The sequence below is a fragment of the Herpailurus yagouaroundi genome, unplaced genomic scaffold, assembly GCF_014898765.1.
Source record: "Herpailurus yagouaroundi ecotype Mexico unplaced genomic scaffold, PumYag 163, whole genome shotgun sequence".
NCBI lineage: Eukaryota > Metazoa > Chordata > Mammalia > Carnivora > Felidae > Herpailurus > Herpailurus yagouaroundi.
Window position 1 is genome coordinate 56,387,002 of NW_024412404.1, and position 14,334 is coordinate 56,401,335.

Sequence of the window (14,334 nt, forward strand, 5' to 3'; positions counted from 1 at the left end):
TGTGTGTGTGTGTGTGTGTGTGTGTGTGTGTGTGTGTGTGTGTGTGTGGTGGGCTATTATTCAGCCATAAAAAAGAAGGAAATGCTGCCTTTGCAACAACATGGGTGAACCTTGAGGGCATTGTGTTATGAAGTAAGCCAGACAGAGAAAGACAAATACTGTATGATCTCACTTGTGTGTAGAATCTAAACAAGTCAAACTCGAAAGCAAGAGTTGATTGGTGGTTACCAGGGGAAGGGGAAAATGGAGAGATGTTGGTCAAAGCATACAAACTTCTAGTTATAAGATGAACAAGTTCTGGGATCTCCTATGCAACATGGTGACCATAGTTAAAAACATATGTGTTGCATCCTTGAAATTTGCTGAGAGAAGATCTTAAATGTTCTCACCACACACACACGCACGCACGCACGGACTGTGTGAGGTGATATGTTAACTGACCTTAATGCAATCATTTCATAATATATATGTAGGTCACATCATCACATTATACACCTTAAAGTCACACAGTGCTACTACCATTTATATCTTGCCAATTATATCTCAATAAAGCAGGGAGGAAAAGGAGAAATACTTCTTTTTTCCTTGATATTACACTTCTTTGGACTCAGCATTTATGTCTTTCTCTTCATAATAGATTCTTATTGCTAAATATTTCCTATGAATAATTTCACTAATTAGCAATTGCTAAATATTTCCTATGAATAACTTCACTAATTAGCAATATGTTCTTCCTAAGCCATCAGTGTTAGGACTGCTTTTGAAATCGCCTTGGATGGAAAGAGTAGGGTTGTGATGGGGAAAAACAAAAAAGACGACAGTGCTTTCCTTTTGTTTAAGTTTAAATCACTGCCCTCCAGGGCCTTGCTCTGACACCTCTCTTGAAAAGCAAGAGAAAACAATTTAGCTCTTCATTAAATCACTCTACAGAAATTGTAATGGGCAGCAAGATACAGAAAAATACAGAAATCTCTTTCTCTCTGGACACAAACATCCACATCCACCAGTTAAACACCATTGTAATAAACTCTAGCGAATGGTCCACATTTTCCCACATCAGAAATTTGTAGTTTTTGAGTATCCTACCAGGTTGAGGCTTTAGATCTTTTTGTGTGTTATGTAGTAAGTTCTGACCTGTAAATTCTAGGAATTCTACAGGTTGCCAAGAATGGGTTTAGTTTAAAGCACCTTCTAACTGAAGACTTAATGCCACAAATAGCATTTTAATTATTTGATGTGCTTGTGTCACAGCCTAATATTAGTAGGTATTTTAATTTAACAGCACTATTTAGAGATTATAAAAGCCTATAGAATTTTGGTCTCGTATTGAAAGCCCACATTGACTTTGGGAAAATTCTTACATTTGAATCAATTGTCAGAATGACTTTTTCCTCAACAGGGTGACTTTACAAGGACAGGAGAAAGGAAGTTAGCTGGAGTTATGAAAGATGGTGTGAACTCGGCAAATCGGTATTACCTGAATCGATTTAAGGATGCTTATCGGCAAGCTGTTATAGGTAAGGAACATAAATGGCTTTCTTTCTTTAAAATTTGTTATTCCTCCCTGACTAGTGTTTTGCAGAAACCAACTTCATTAACGCAGCGCATGTTTTATAATATACTTACTTGTGTTTCTATATTGAGCATCTTACCCAAGAAATCAAATTCAAATTTTTTCAAGACTAGACTTTGACAGATTTTTTTAGGCTGAAGCACAAAAGCAACCACTCATTTCCATGTGTATTTGTCAGTTTGCTATTCATGTAACAGAAGGCAGAGTTGAGGTTCCTGGAGTATGGCATGAGGTACGCTAAAATTTCATCAACTGAAAACTCCATGTTCTATTTGTTTTTCCATTACTCAAGGCTGAGAGATGTGATGAGATGTCTTTCTTGCCCTGTATGACATTTGTCATATGTTCTTGCTGTGGACAGCACACCATCCTTTCCTGTAAGCCTGAATGAACATGATGTTAGGGTATCTTATTTAGAGATTCTCCTAACCAGTTCTTATCACGATTTAGAAGAGGAAATGGAGGTAGATTGCCCAGTGGAACTCCTACAGTGGCACGTTTTTAATTTAATTTTCATGAAAGTATTTCCTCATAGGATTAAAGTAAATGTAGAACGTTCTGGGTTAGAACCAAAGTAACAACTCGTCCTGTGGTCTCTGAGGAATTTTTTTGCTTTTTAGTTTATTTATTTTGAGAGAAAGAGTGCATGCTTTAGAGCAGGGGAGGGGCAGAGAGAGAGAGAATCTCAAGCAGGCTCTGCATTGTCAACGCAGATCTGGACGTGGGGCTCGATCCCACAAACCGTGAGATCATGACCTGAATCGAAATCAAGAGTCTGACACCCAACCAGTTGAGCCACCCAGGCATCCCTCTGAGAATATTTTTGAAATTCTATTGTTTAATCTGATTATTTGCCATACATGCAATGGTAAGGCCTATACACTGGTCAGTTAGGTATTTGAGAAGTCTGGTATAAAAAAGTTTGGTTTTGGCCATAGGTAGGGTGTGTGTTGACTGGAAAATTAGATTTGAGCAGTTTATTCAAGAAAAAATAAGACACTTTTCCTCCATTGGTTGATCTGGCAGCTCAGTTAAGTCATTGAGGACCCAGACTCTGTCCCTCTCTGTTTGACCATCCATTGCATCAGCTTCACCCTAATCTTGAAACTGGATTTCTTTAAAGGTGAGAGAAGGCATGAGGCCACAGCAGTCTGGGCTTACTGCTTCCCCTTGTAAGGCCAGTGGCCAGCAGCTCTCTCCCAGAAGCTGCTAGGCTCACTGTCCTGAACACCTGTAAAGAATGGATTACAGTGCTGTGTGAAGGCTTGAGCTATATGCCACACCACAAAGAAGTTAGCTGGTCTGTTCCGTTCCTTTGCCCATTTTAAAGTTGGTTTGTTTTTTTTGTTACTGATTTGTAGGAATTCTTTGTACGTTCTGGATGTAAGTCCCTATCAGGTGATTTGCAAACACTCTCTCCCATTCTGTAGATTCTTTTCGGTTTCATGGCATTGCCTTTTGAGACACACAAGTTTTTAATCGTGATGATGTCCACTTTGTCTAGTTTGCTGTTGTAGCTTGTGATTTTTGTGCCCTATCTGAATGAAACAAAAAGGCCTAATGTGGGGGGGCGCCTGTGTGGCTCGGTCGGTTAAGCATCCCACTCTTGATCTCAGCTCAGGTCTTGATCTCAGAGTTCTAAGTTCAAGCCCCCTGTTGGGCTCCGTGCTGGGTGTGACTCCTACTTAAAAAAAACAAAAACCAGAAAAAACCCACCTAATCCAAGATCACAAGGATTCGTGCCTATGTTTTCTTATGCGTTTTATTGTTTTAGGTCTTACACTGTCTTGTTTTTTTAAAATTATATTAGCAAATTAAGCTGATGATAGATATTAACACTTTCTACTCTAGATTTGATGCAAGGCATTCCAGTGACAGAAGATCTTTATTCCATATTTACCAAGGAGAAAGAGCATGAAGCTTTGCATAAGGAGAATCAGAGAAGCCACCAGGAACTAATTAGCCAGCTGTTACAAAGTTATATGAAGTTACTGCTGCCTGATGATGAAAAGTTCCATGGGGGCTGGGCCCTCATTGACTGTGACCCCAGGTGAGTTGGAGTCACGTTCTGGTAACTAACATGTTTAAATTTCTGATGTTGCTGTCATAATTAGCACTAGTGGCTGTCCATCAAGCTGTGGGCATGGATGCTTGGTGCATGGCAGTTTTCATATACCAGGGCTGGAAACTGAGGCAAGCTGACAGAGGCACTCACTTTGGGTGCAAAATTGAAGGGGCATTTAAAAAACTCGGCAATGAAGAGACATATTTTAATGCAATTTTTTAAAAAAATCCATATTTGAGTTTTTAAAAACCCAAATTGTAGAATTACAGTTCACACCCCAGAACCTAGGTTTATTGCTCTGTTGCCCACAACTGAGTGCAGCAAGAGGAACAATGATGGCACTTACTTGGATTGTTTGGAAAGTATCCTGGCCTTTCACAAAATCAATCGGCCAACGAATGCTCAACATTTTTTAAACGAAAACCATCCAGTTTCAAGTTGTTCTTCAAAAGGAACAGCAGGATCTAAATTCATTCACAGATTGAGTGTTTGCTTTTACGCTAAAATCTAACATTATAATCTTCAATATTATGCATTAGAAATATTGCAGAAAATTCTAGACCAAGCTCTGAGGACAAATGGCTCTGTTTAGATTTTATTGCACTTTACCTTTCATGTGCTTTTAATAAAAGGCGTAAAACAAGCTTGAAAGAACAATTGCATGCAAGGTAATATTTATATGTATACTAAAATTAAAAACAATATTGACTGTAGGTTCATAGGGAATCCTTCCATGACTTTAATTTCCTGGATTATTTCACTTTGATAATCAATACTGTATGTGTGGATGCAGTTTTCAGACTCACAAAATAAGAGATGAGGTTTTTCTTACATACAAATTAGCGGGAAACTTCTGGGTTCCCATGAGCCATTTGGTAAAAATTTTTGATTCATGTACCTTAGGTTTTTGTGTGTGTTTTTTAAATAACATTAGTTCAACTTAAGGCAGCATCCCAAAAGAGGGAGATTCAGGAATAATTATGGGCAGCACACCTGCAGTTTGCTTGAATTTTAACTTTGCACTTCAGATTTGTAAAGGTGTTGTGATTGTCAATATCATATTCCTTAGATCAAGTATTTTTATTTCTGCTTTGGAGATTATTGAAATAGGGAAAGACCAAAATGTTCTTTTTTTTTTTTTTTTTTTAAATGTTTATTTATTTTTGAGGGACAGAGTGTGAGCAGGGAAGGGGTGGGGGTGGGGAAGAGACACAGAATCCAAAGCAGGCTCCAGGCTCCGAGCTGTCAGCACAGAGCCCGATGTGGGGCTTGAAACCACGAACCGTGAGATCATGAGATCATGACCTGAGCTAAAGTCGGATGCTTAACTGACAGAGTCACCCAGGTGCCCCAAAATGTTCTTTTCTAAAGCTGACTACCATTTTGCAAGGTCACATTACACCTGATTTGATTTCCAATCCTGTAATTCTCACATAAAGTTGGTCTCCTGGATGAGGAGTTTAAAAATATGTAAAGTGTGTTTGTGCTGTATTTAAAGCTTGCTGCACAACCTGGGTAGGCACGCTTGTTAAAAATCAGAAGAAGCCTCCTGCATTTAAGAAAAATGTGTGTGAAAACACTCAAGGCTTTTTTCTGGCAACTGGGCTCACTGGCACAGCATAAATTACTGGTACCGTATGTACCAGAACAGTTGAAACAAGACTGGTCTCCTCTCCTGGGATCAGATCAGGTCTTTAAGAAAATTGCTGGGTGGTTAGATTCCCAAACCCGTAATAACTTTCCAGATGCCAATGCCTATCCCAGTTTTGTCCTTTCTTCATTCACATGATGAAATACTTCTCTTTTTTTCTGATTTTTTTTTTTACCCCTCCACCCCTTTCTAGTGCCCGATGATTGAACTCGTTTTTCTTTAATCCTGCACTATACCGTTGGGCTTTCTGGTAACTGGGAGACGGTGATTGTGTTCTGCTCATCTTTGGTTGAAGCTCCTGAGGAAGACTAATTTACTCGGATAACCCATACTAGGCAGCAAGTGTCCCTGAATCCTTCCCTACCCATTCCTTTGGGTTAAGGATATCTCTTCCCTCAAATTCCTCGGCTGTGGGCCTCTGGCTAAGTCTCCTGATTTCCAACCTGTTCCTGGATTCCCTGCCTCTCTTCTTCACGTGTCACCCCTGTGAGGTGTTTTGTCTTCTAATTCTTTCTTAGACGGTCTGTGGCTAAGTTTTAGTGTGATGAGAGGATCCCTTTGCCCATGTCACATGCCGAAGCACATTCACCCCCGCCTTCCTCATCCTTGTCTTCTTCCTCGTGGTCATTGGTGGACAAAAGAGGCCCATCAGAGCCAGAGTCATGGACGTAGTGAAACCTTGTGACCTCTGGGCTATAGGACACAGAAAGATTCTGAAGATTGTCCCATCAGCTTACATCTCATTGGCCGAGGTGTCGTCTTCTGTGTCTTGTTGGTTCTCACACGTAGCCAGTTCCTGATGGGAGAATGGTTCTGTGTGTTGCCTCTTCAGCACAGACACTGGACTTGGTCCGAGAAGAGATGGGCAGGGAGCCCCACTGCTACGCCGGACATCAGGAGTGTCTGAGGAAGTGACGTATGGATTCTCAAGAGGAGGACAGGGTTGGGGGAGCAGAGGGGACACAGACTTGTGGGAATCTGCACGTGGTCTACTGGGTGACAGGGACAGACGGCTCAGGTTTGAGACTCTCTACTCTGGTCTGGGAAGGATCTCCTTTCCCTGAGGCTGACCAAACTGAAAGCGGTTGCATCTGATAACGGTTGAGGTGTTAGCTGCTTGCTAGGTTTTTTTCTTGCCCTTTGTGTTTCCCACTATTACTGTTTTACTAGAAACTGCCACCCTTGAAGCTGTGGGACAAGATGACATGGATAGAATAGGTAGTGAAGCTGAGGCAGTGACTTCGAAGGTCGTATTTTGGCTTGGTGGCTTGGGTAGAAGGCCGGGACCCGCCCATCAGGAGTCTTGGTATCTTTGAGGTAATGGGAGACACTTTGCCACCCTGTGGCTGGCCCCAGCGTCGGCCCCTATGGGGGGCATGGTTTGGAGTCTTACATTTGGGTTTTGGAGGAGCTGGAGCAGAAGCCATCGTTGTTTCAGATCAGTCTTCTCTTTTATTCCAGAGGTGATGCTTTTTCAGATACAGAATTATTACCATCTTCGGGTTCACTACATTTTCCTCTCAGGTGGATTATTCTCTGATGGGTCTCATGTGCCCATTTGAATTTCCAAAGTTAACTGTGTGTCTGCATCTCGATTACACACAGTTCTTTAGAATTCTCCTGCTTGTCAGCTCCTCTCTACTTTTTCTTGTGGCTGTCATTCTTTCTAATACTGCTAAAATTTCTTTAACTTCACTACCGGTATTTTTCCTCATTTGCAAAGACTAAAGATTTTTTTTAGATGGCGGACCATTTTCCCTTGAAGGGGGATGTTTGGAAACTTGCTCTTTGGCTGACTTGCTACGGAACCTTTGTACAGTCTATCGACTAAGCCAGAGAGGTAAACCCAGAGCAGGCGGACCCTGATGGAGGACAGGGAGAGAGAGCTCCAGGAATGGCTGTGTGGGCTCAGATCCCCAGCCAGCCAGCCAGCCAGCCATGGGGCTTGGGGTCTTCAGCAGTTGATACCTACCTGCCTCCGCCATTTGCTCCTGGGTTGTGTGTATATATTTTTAAAAACACTTCTTTGAGATAGAGTTCATATACCATGTAATCCATCCATTTAAAGCATACAATTAAATGGCTTTTAGTATATTCATAGAATTGTGCAATTATCCCCATGGTGTATTTTAGACCATTTTGATTACAACAGAAGAAAGCCCTGCACCCACTAGCAATTACTCCCCATTCTCCTGTCCCTCTGCCCAGACCACCACTGGTCTACTTTTTGTCTATCTATAGATGTCTCTGTTCTGGACATTGCATATAAATGGAATCATATAATAAGTGACTTTTATGACCACTTTTGTGACTGGTTTCATTCACTTAGCATCATGTTTTCATGGTTCGTGCATGTTGTGGACCATATCAGAACTTCAGGCCTTTTTGTAGCTGAGTAGCATTCCGTCATATGGATATAGCATGTCTTGCTTATTTTCTTCCATGGATGGACATTTAGGTGGTTTCCACTTTCTGGCGGTGTAAATAGTAACACTGAGAACAGTCCTGTACAAGTTTGGGTTTGAACATCAGTTTTTATTTTGGGTGCATATCTAGGAGTGGAAAGTGCTGGGTCATGTGTAAATCTGTGTTTCACTGTTGAGAAACCACCAAGCTATTTTCCAGAGTGACTGTGTCATTTGACATTCTCAACAGTGTATGAGGGTTCCAATTTTTCCACCTCGCCAACATTTGTTCCCCCCCCCCTTTTTTTTAATTACAGTCCTCCTAAGAGGTGTGAAGTAGTATCTGACTGTGGTTTTGATTTGCATTTCCTTACTGACAAAGGATGTTAAGGATTTTTCCTTGTACTTGTTGGCCATTTGTGTATCTTCCTTGGAAAAATGTCTGTTGAAATCTTTTGCCCATTTAAAAACAGTTCTGTGTCTTTTTGTTGTTGAGCTACTGTGTTTTGGTAAATAAACTTTTACAGGGCCGGGGATGGAGTGAGGCAAGTGAGACAAGGTTGTACAAGTGCAGGGTCAGATCCTGTCGTTATTTCAAATGTTGGTTGGTGTTTTGTTCATGATATTTTGGCGTTAGGATTTTTTTTTTAAATACTGCACTAAAAAATTAATGGCTGGGTGTTTTTGATGTCGGTTAAATTTTGCGCCAGAGGCTCGCCGCAATGCGGTCCCGGTCACTTAACTCTGGCAGGAAAACAGTTTGGGCCGCAGTTGACAAATGCGCAGCCCTGCCACCGCAGGAACGACCCGCTCCCCGCGCTGTTCCACCCCTCCCGGGGCGGCCGCGCACTGTCGCTGCACTGTTCCCGCACCGCCTGCGGGCCTCCCGGGTACTCCCGTCGCGGCCTCTTGCCTTCCAGCGTCGAGCTCGGCTTGCACCCCCACGGCCAGCCAGCGGCGCGGATGACGGGTGGCCTGGGTCCCTGCTCCCTGCACTGCGCCCCGTTGCCGCGAAAACGCTGGGCCCTGAACGACAGGTGCCTGGGGGCGCGCTGCTGGCCGCGAGGGGAGTCGGCAGAGTGGAAGGACAGCGGGCGTACCGCCCAGGTGCCCTTCGGCACCTCCACCAGCCCACTCGTTATTTTGCCCAACTCTGTCGAGCCCGCTTTTTCTGCCCCGAGTAGATGCCCACTTCTCCACTCGTTTCAGGGCAGCGGGGAGGCGTGGGGCGGCCACGCTGCTGGGCATGTGAGTGCAGCGGACAGATGCTCACACTGCCGCGGCCGCATGCGTCCCTTTGAACCGCAGCGAGTGCGAACGCCGGACCCGGCGGACCGCGGGCACCTGGGCGCTCCGCCCCCGCGGGCTGGGACCGCACGCTGCGCGGGGGCGGGATAGCGGGGGCGGGTGCGCATGCGCACTGGGCGCGTGCCGCAGCAGCGGGGGCGACCGGAAGCGAGACGTGTCTCCTGGGCGTGGCTTGGCGCTGCAGTTGCCGCAGTTGCCGCAGTCTCCGCAGTCGCTGCAGGCGCGAGTTTGGGTGCAGGCGGCTCCGATTGAGCTTCGGCTTCTCGACAGACGGACTGACGGACGGACGCGATGCCGCGCTCCCACAGGCCTCCACCAACCGCCCAGCGGCCCGCCAACGCCACCGGCAATGCCACCGGCAACGCTGCCGAGCCCAAGCCCGAAGGCGGCAGCCTGGCCACGACTTTCAAGATTTTTCTCCTTTTTGCAGGACTTATGGTTAAAGTTCCTGTGGGGCTGTATTTTTCTTGCAAGTTGCTCCTTTTCCAGAGTCTCCTGTTAATGTCTCCTGACGACAGTGGCTTTTATGCGACCATTGTCGCAGTGGTGGGGTTGCATGTGGTGCTGGCAGTTTTTGTCTTCATCGTGTGGAAGGAGGGCATGCCTGACTGGCAGGAAAACAAAAACGAGTAGAGCAGCTTCGGAAGCTGCAAACGCGGGGGGTGGGGAGGTACCTAAGCGGGTTGGGGGGGCTTCCTTCGTTTACTGTCCGTGTTGAAAAACGCCTTTTTTTGTGCGCTTCAGGGGCAGGGTGGGCGGGGAGGGAAATTAAGTATTTACTGCACCTAAGCCCCCAGTAAAATTGCGGGTGGGGGGGGAGGGCTGACCTTTTTCTTGACCGCCTGTTACGTGCCCAGTGCTTTTCGTTAAAGACATAATGTTTTTGACTGAGGATCCTGTTGGACTGATGTAAATATATTAATGCCTCAGTGGAAAAAGCTCGGAGGAAGTAACCACTGACTTGTAGAAGTAGAATTTCTTCTTAAGATGTGTCGTGACATAATTTTTATGGCTTGGCTCAAGCATCAGTTTTCAGAGTGCATGTAAGTATCGCTGCGCAAACCCCCACTGCGCCGTAGTGTGATCCGGGGTTCGCGGTGGAGCTGCCGGTAGCCTGAGTGCGTGGTGTTGTGTTCCCGGTGGATTGATTAGTTAGTGCGCGTGATTCTTGGACCGATCTGCGTAACGTCGGTTCCTAGCATCTTACTCGTTGTATTTTTCGGTGTCTTACTGTAGGTGAAAACTGAGGCGAATTAGTTATTTCAGATTAAGACCGTTTGAGTTATGCTGCGGCAGGGGGCCGCGGATGTAAATTTACTGCAGTTTTAAGATTTTGGTTAGTTTGTCTCTGCAGTACGCATTAAACAATGACCTCATTCTGACGCAGTTTAAGGACGTGACTTCCATCTACAAATGATTTGTTTTCCCTACTGTTTTCCATTTGTTTTTCAGTAGTAGCATTTTGGCACATCTGGGCGAATAGGTATGAAATTCTAAAGGAGCAATATCCACTCGTGCAGTGGAATATTGAGACCAATATAAGAATGTAGATTAACTTCCACCTTTTGATTGGAAATTAATATTGTTAATATTAGATGAATATTAAGACTTTTATTTGAGTTCAGGTTTTGCCCGCTTTATCTGATGATTATTTTATACTTGGACCATTTTTTAATTCATAATCTTACAAAAATGTAGATTTTGCTGTGGGGCTTAATGGTCTCACCAACACTCATGTTTCTGACCCTTATTTTGATTTTTGATTTGAGAGGGGAGGTAAAAATATGGTAAAATAAGTCCAAAAAATGGACTTAGAATAAGGAAATGTTTACTTGTTCCTTAAAAGCCAAATAAATTAATCTGGAGTAAGAAATACACAAAGTTGCTTGGGCTTGATCCCATTTTTGCATCTAAATGTTTTACTTATGTAAATTTTTTTCAAAAGATGCATTCTGCACATATGTAAAAATATCCTTAATGTGTGCTGTCGTTTTGATGGTTAGGTCTTGTGAGATCATGTAGACCTTTTCTTCTTTTCTGAGACCCTGGTTTTCCTTTCTTCTCAAACCAGAGCCTTTCCCCACATATTATCTCATTTTGCCGAATCCTCCCACCTCTTTGGCCACCTCTCTCTGAGAAGGGACCTCTCTCCTCAGCTAGTCCTCCCTGACACCTACCCCCCCATTCTCAAACTGAGTTCCTTTTTTCCCCCCTCCAGATGGATAGATTGCATACATTTAACTTCAAAAGTGGGACTCCTTGATTATTTGATTTTCTGCCCCCCCCCAACCAATCTTTATCACCAGTGGCTCTGCTATACAAATAATCTTGGCACAAATGCAGGTGAAAATGAAAATATTTAATTATTTGTGTCGTGTCTGTTTAGCCTCATTGATGCTACTCACAGAGATGTGGATGTGCTGTTACTGCTTTCTAACTCTGCCTACTACGTGGCCTAGTAAGTTGCTTTTTGATTTAAAGCTTTTTAATTGTTATTTTAATTTAAGTCAACTTCCTTATTAGAATTCATGACAAAAAAATTAAGAGTCTGGTTTTGTTACATAGTTTAAGGAACTTCACTGAACTTCTTTACCTCATATAACTGTTCTTATCAACTTGAAAATGGGATTTTAGAGTTGTAACCAGTATTTGTTTTTTCAGTATTTAAGTATTATATATTTTCCATGTTTTGATGTACTCCATACTTTTAATGTAAATGACTCTACATTATTTTTTATTACTCTGCAGTAAACAGTTCCCCATCTTTTAGCACTGAAATACTTCCTTTTTTTTTTTTTTTTTTTTTTTGCTGTTAGGAATGATACAGTTGTCATTGTGCAGGTAATTGTATATGTGTGTGCACACACATGCGAACACCTGCTTCTCTTTGGTTAAAAGGGTATGATGAATTACAGTACTTTTGTGGTTTATCAGATCTCCAATAAGGCTACCAATTAACAATGCCACCAGCAAAATTACAAGCACTTCCTCATTAGCCTTACCAGAATCAGGTTTTGTTTTGTTTTGTTTTTCCTGTTAAGTAAATACTCTCTTTTTGGACTTGTGTGACTCTGAATGGTCTTTTTTTTTTTTTTTTTTTTTTTGGTCATTGGCCCAGGTGCCCATTGAGGTTGATGTATGGATTTTTTATTCTTGATTTCGGATATCAGATGTATCTGTTATTATTCACAGATACATGCCTTTAGTGTAGTACGTATGTGTTTACCTGCCTTTTAGGTTAAGTTTTAGGTTGGTTGGGTTTAAAAATTTTTATAAAACAAATTACATTTTGTAATTCATTTTAATGTAAGATATAAGCTGATTGTTACTTAGCTTTTGAACTGTATATATATATGTTAATGCCATTTCATCTAGTTTTTAAAATGTTTAACCTTTTATCCCATAGTGTATTATGCCCTGGAATATTTTAACTGTATAGAAGTTGCTACTGTTTCAGCCGACAAACCAAATATGCTTTTGATTTTAATCCTGTTTTTACTCCCTTTCCTTTTATCCAGTTATGATGATGAAGTTGATAAGGTAAACCAGTATCAACGACTAAGTCTAGAAGACCTGGAAAAAATAGAAATAGGTAAATTTTAACATGCTAATCAACTCCTCGGAAGCAAATACGGTTTCTTCCAAGAATGGGTCACTTTGTTTGAGCAAGCACTATAGCATACTGGACCCAGGAAGGGGTATTGATACTATACTGCAAGTACTCTAATTTTTAGGACTCTCTTCTGTTCCTTAGAGATGAGTGATGGATAGATTGTAATAACTGTGCTTAATACCTTGTGAAGATTAACCCAGGGATCAAGAAAGTTTACATATTTGAAACTGAAGAAGAGTTTTTATGTAGTCTCATCAAACCAAATCATCACAGTAAGCTTGTATTTTGTGTGTCCTCGTTTAGAAGAAATAAGAAACGTGTGCTAAATAGTTAATGATGAGTAAGTGTTGGTATTTTGGAGCTAAAAAAGTGAATGTTCTATGAATCGTTTAAACATCTTCCTTTGGGTTTTTAGGTCCTGAACCCACTCTTTTTGGTAAGCCAAAGTTCTCCTGCATGCGACTGCACTACAGATACAAAGAAGCAAGTGGCTATTTCCACACACTGAGAGCTGTAATGCGCAATCCAGAAGAGGACGGGAAAGGTAACGAAGAGATGCCTGTATTCAGGGATAGCTTTTGATCTGCTCTTAAAAATCCAGGTGGAACTGGGGAAAGTACATACCATTGCAAATGGAATGATCCAGGAAAACCGCTTTGAGCTTTGCAACCTTCACATAGCAACTTTGTCCCCAGCAAAGCAGGGAAGTTACTTGAGCTGATGTAGCTCGGGCAAGGGTATCTGATGGGAGATCTGTGTATTTGGCCATATGGGTGCCAGGCCTTTCCCCCAACACAGGTGCCTCTCGTGGACACTCGTCGGGGACCGTTCCTGTCTTGTTCGTGGCTGTTGCCTTGGTGTCTAACACAGGACAAATGAGAAGAAACTTCTAATTCCAGTTGATTTCGGTCTTTTGCCCTTTATTAATTCCTTTTGCCCTTTATTAATTTTAGAACAACAAAAAAAATTTGTTTTAGGACATTTTAAATTAGTGGGGGAGAGTAATGAAGAAGAAGCAGTTTTCTGTAAATCGCAGCAAGTACATTTGTATTTAAGCGTTAAGACCGCACGTTTCATTCAGGGTTCTGAATTACAAGTGCTGTTTTTTTCATCTGTTTTTGGAGAGATTGTCAAGCAGTTGTATTTGGGTTTCAGATACCCTTCAGTGCATTGCGGAGATGCTGCAGATAACCAAGCAAGCCATGGGATTAGATGTACCTATAATTGAGAAAAAACTTGAGAGGTAAGTACAGTACTTTGATTTTCTGAAGAATGAAGACATTGTTATTCAGAGTCTTACTCCTTTAAAAGTATTTGCAAGATGGGGAGAAATCTGTGATAATGTATTGGTATTTAGGCTGGGAAGTGTCCCGTTTTTGTGGATCAATAAGTAATACTTTTTGTTTGAATCTGAATGCTCTCTCTTGAGAGTAGATCTAAGCAATACATTACTTGTGGCCATAATTTAAACAACTGTATAGAGAAAATGACAAGCCAGTATGTTTTATTTATTTTCTTTTTTCTTTTAAATATATTTAAAAAAAATTTTTTTTTGGGGGGGGGGGCGCCTGGGTGGCTCAGTCAGTTAAGCGTCCGACTTCGGCTTAGGTCACGATCTCGCACTCCGTGAGTTCGAGCCCTGCGTCGGGCTCTGTGCTGACTGCTCAGAGCCTGGAGCCTGTTTCAGATTCTTTGTCTCCCTCTCTCTCTGACCCTCCC

At 42.4% G+C, this 14,334-nt stretch overlaps 1 protein-coding gene across 5 annotated transcripts in view; it reads left to right on the forward strand.

The window, feature by feature from the left end:
• The window catches only part of INPP5F (inositol polyphosphate-5-phosphatase F), a 90,812-nt gene that overhangs the window by 72,240 nt on the left and 4,238 nt on the right, over positions 1-14,334 (forward strand). For 3 of the 5 annotated variants that reach the window (XM_040486617.1, XM_040486618.1, XM_040486619.1), the window contains exons 14-19: positions 1,400-1,517; positions 3,425-3,623; positions 11,389-11,460; positions 12,521-12,594; positions 13,031-13,159; positions 13,771-13,858. In XM_040486617.1, coding sequence (XP_040342551.1) covers positions 1,400-1,517; positions 3,425-3,623; positions 11,389-11,460; positions 12,521-12,594; positions 13,031-13,159; positions 13,771-13,858 — 680 coding nt within the window. Of the gene's footprint in view, positions 1-1,399; positions 1,518-3,424; positions 3,624-9,814; positions 10,046-11,388; positions 11,461-12,520; positions 12,595-13,030; positions 13,160-13,770; positions 13,863-14,334 lie in introns of those variants that run through there. The other 2 variants (XM_040486620.1, XM_040486621.1) reach the window with 2 other exon arrangements.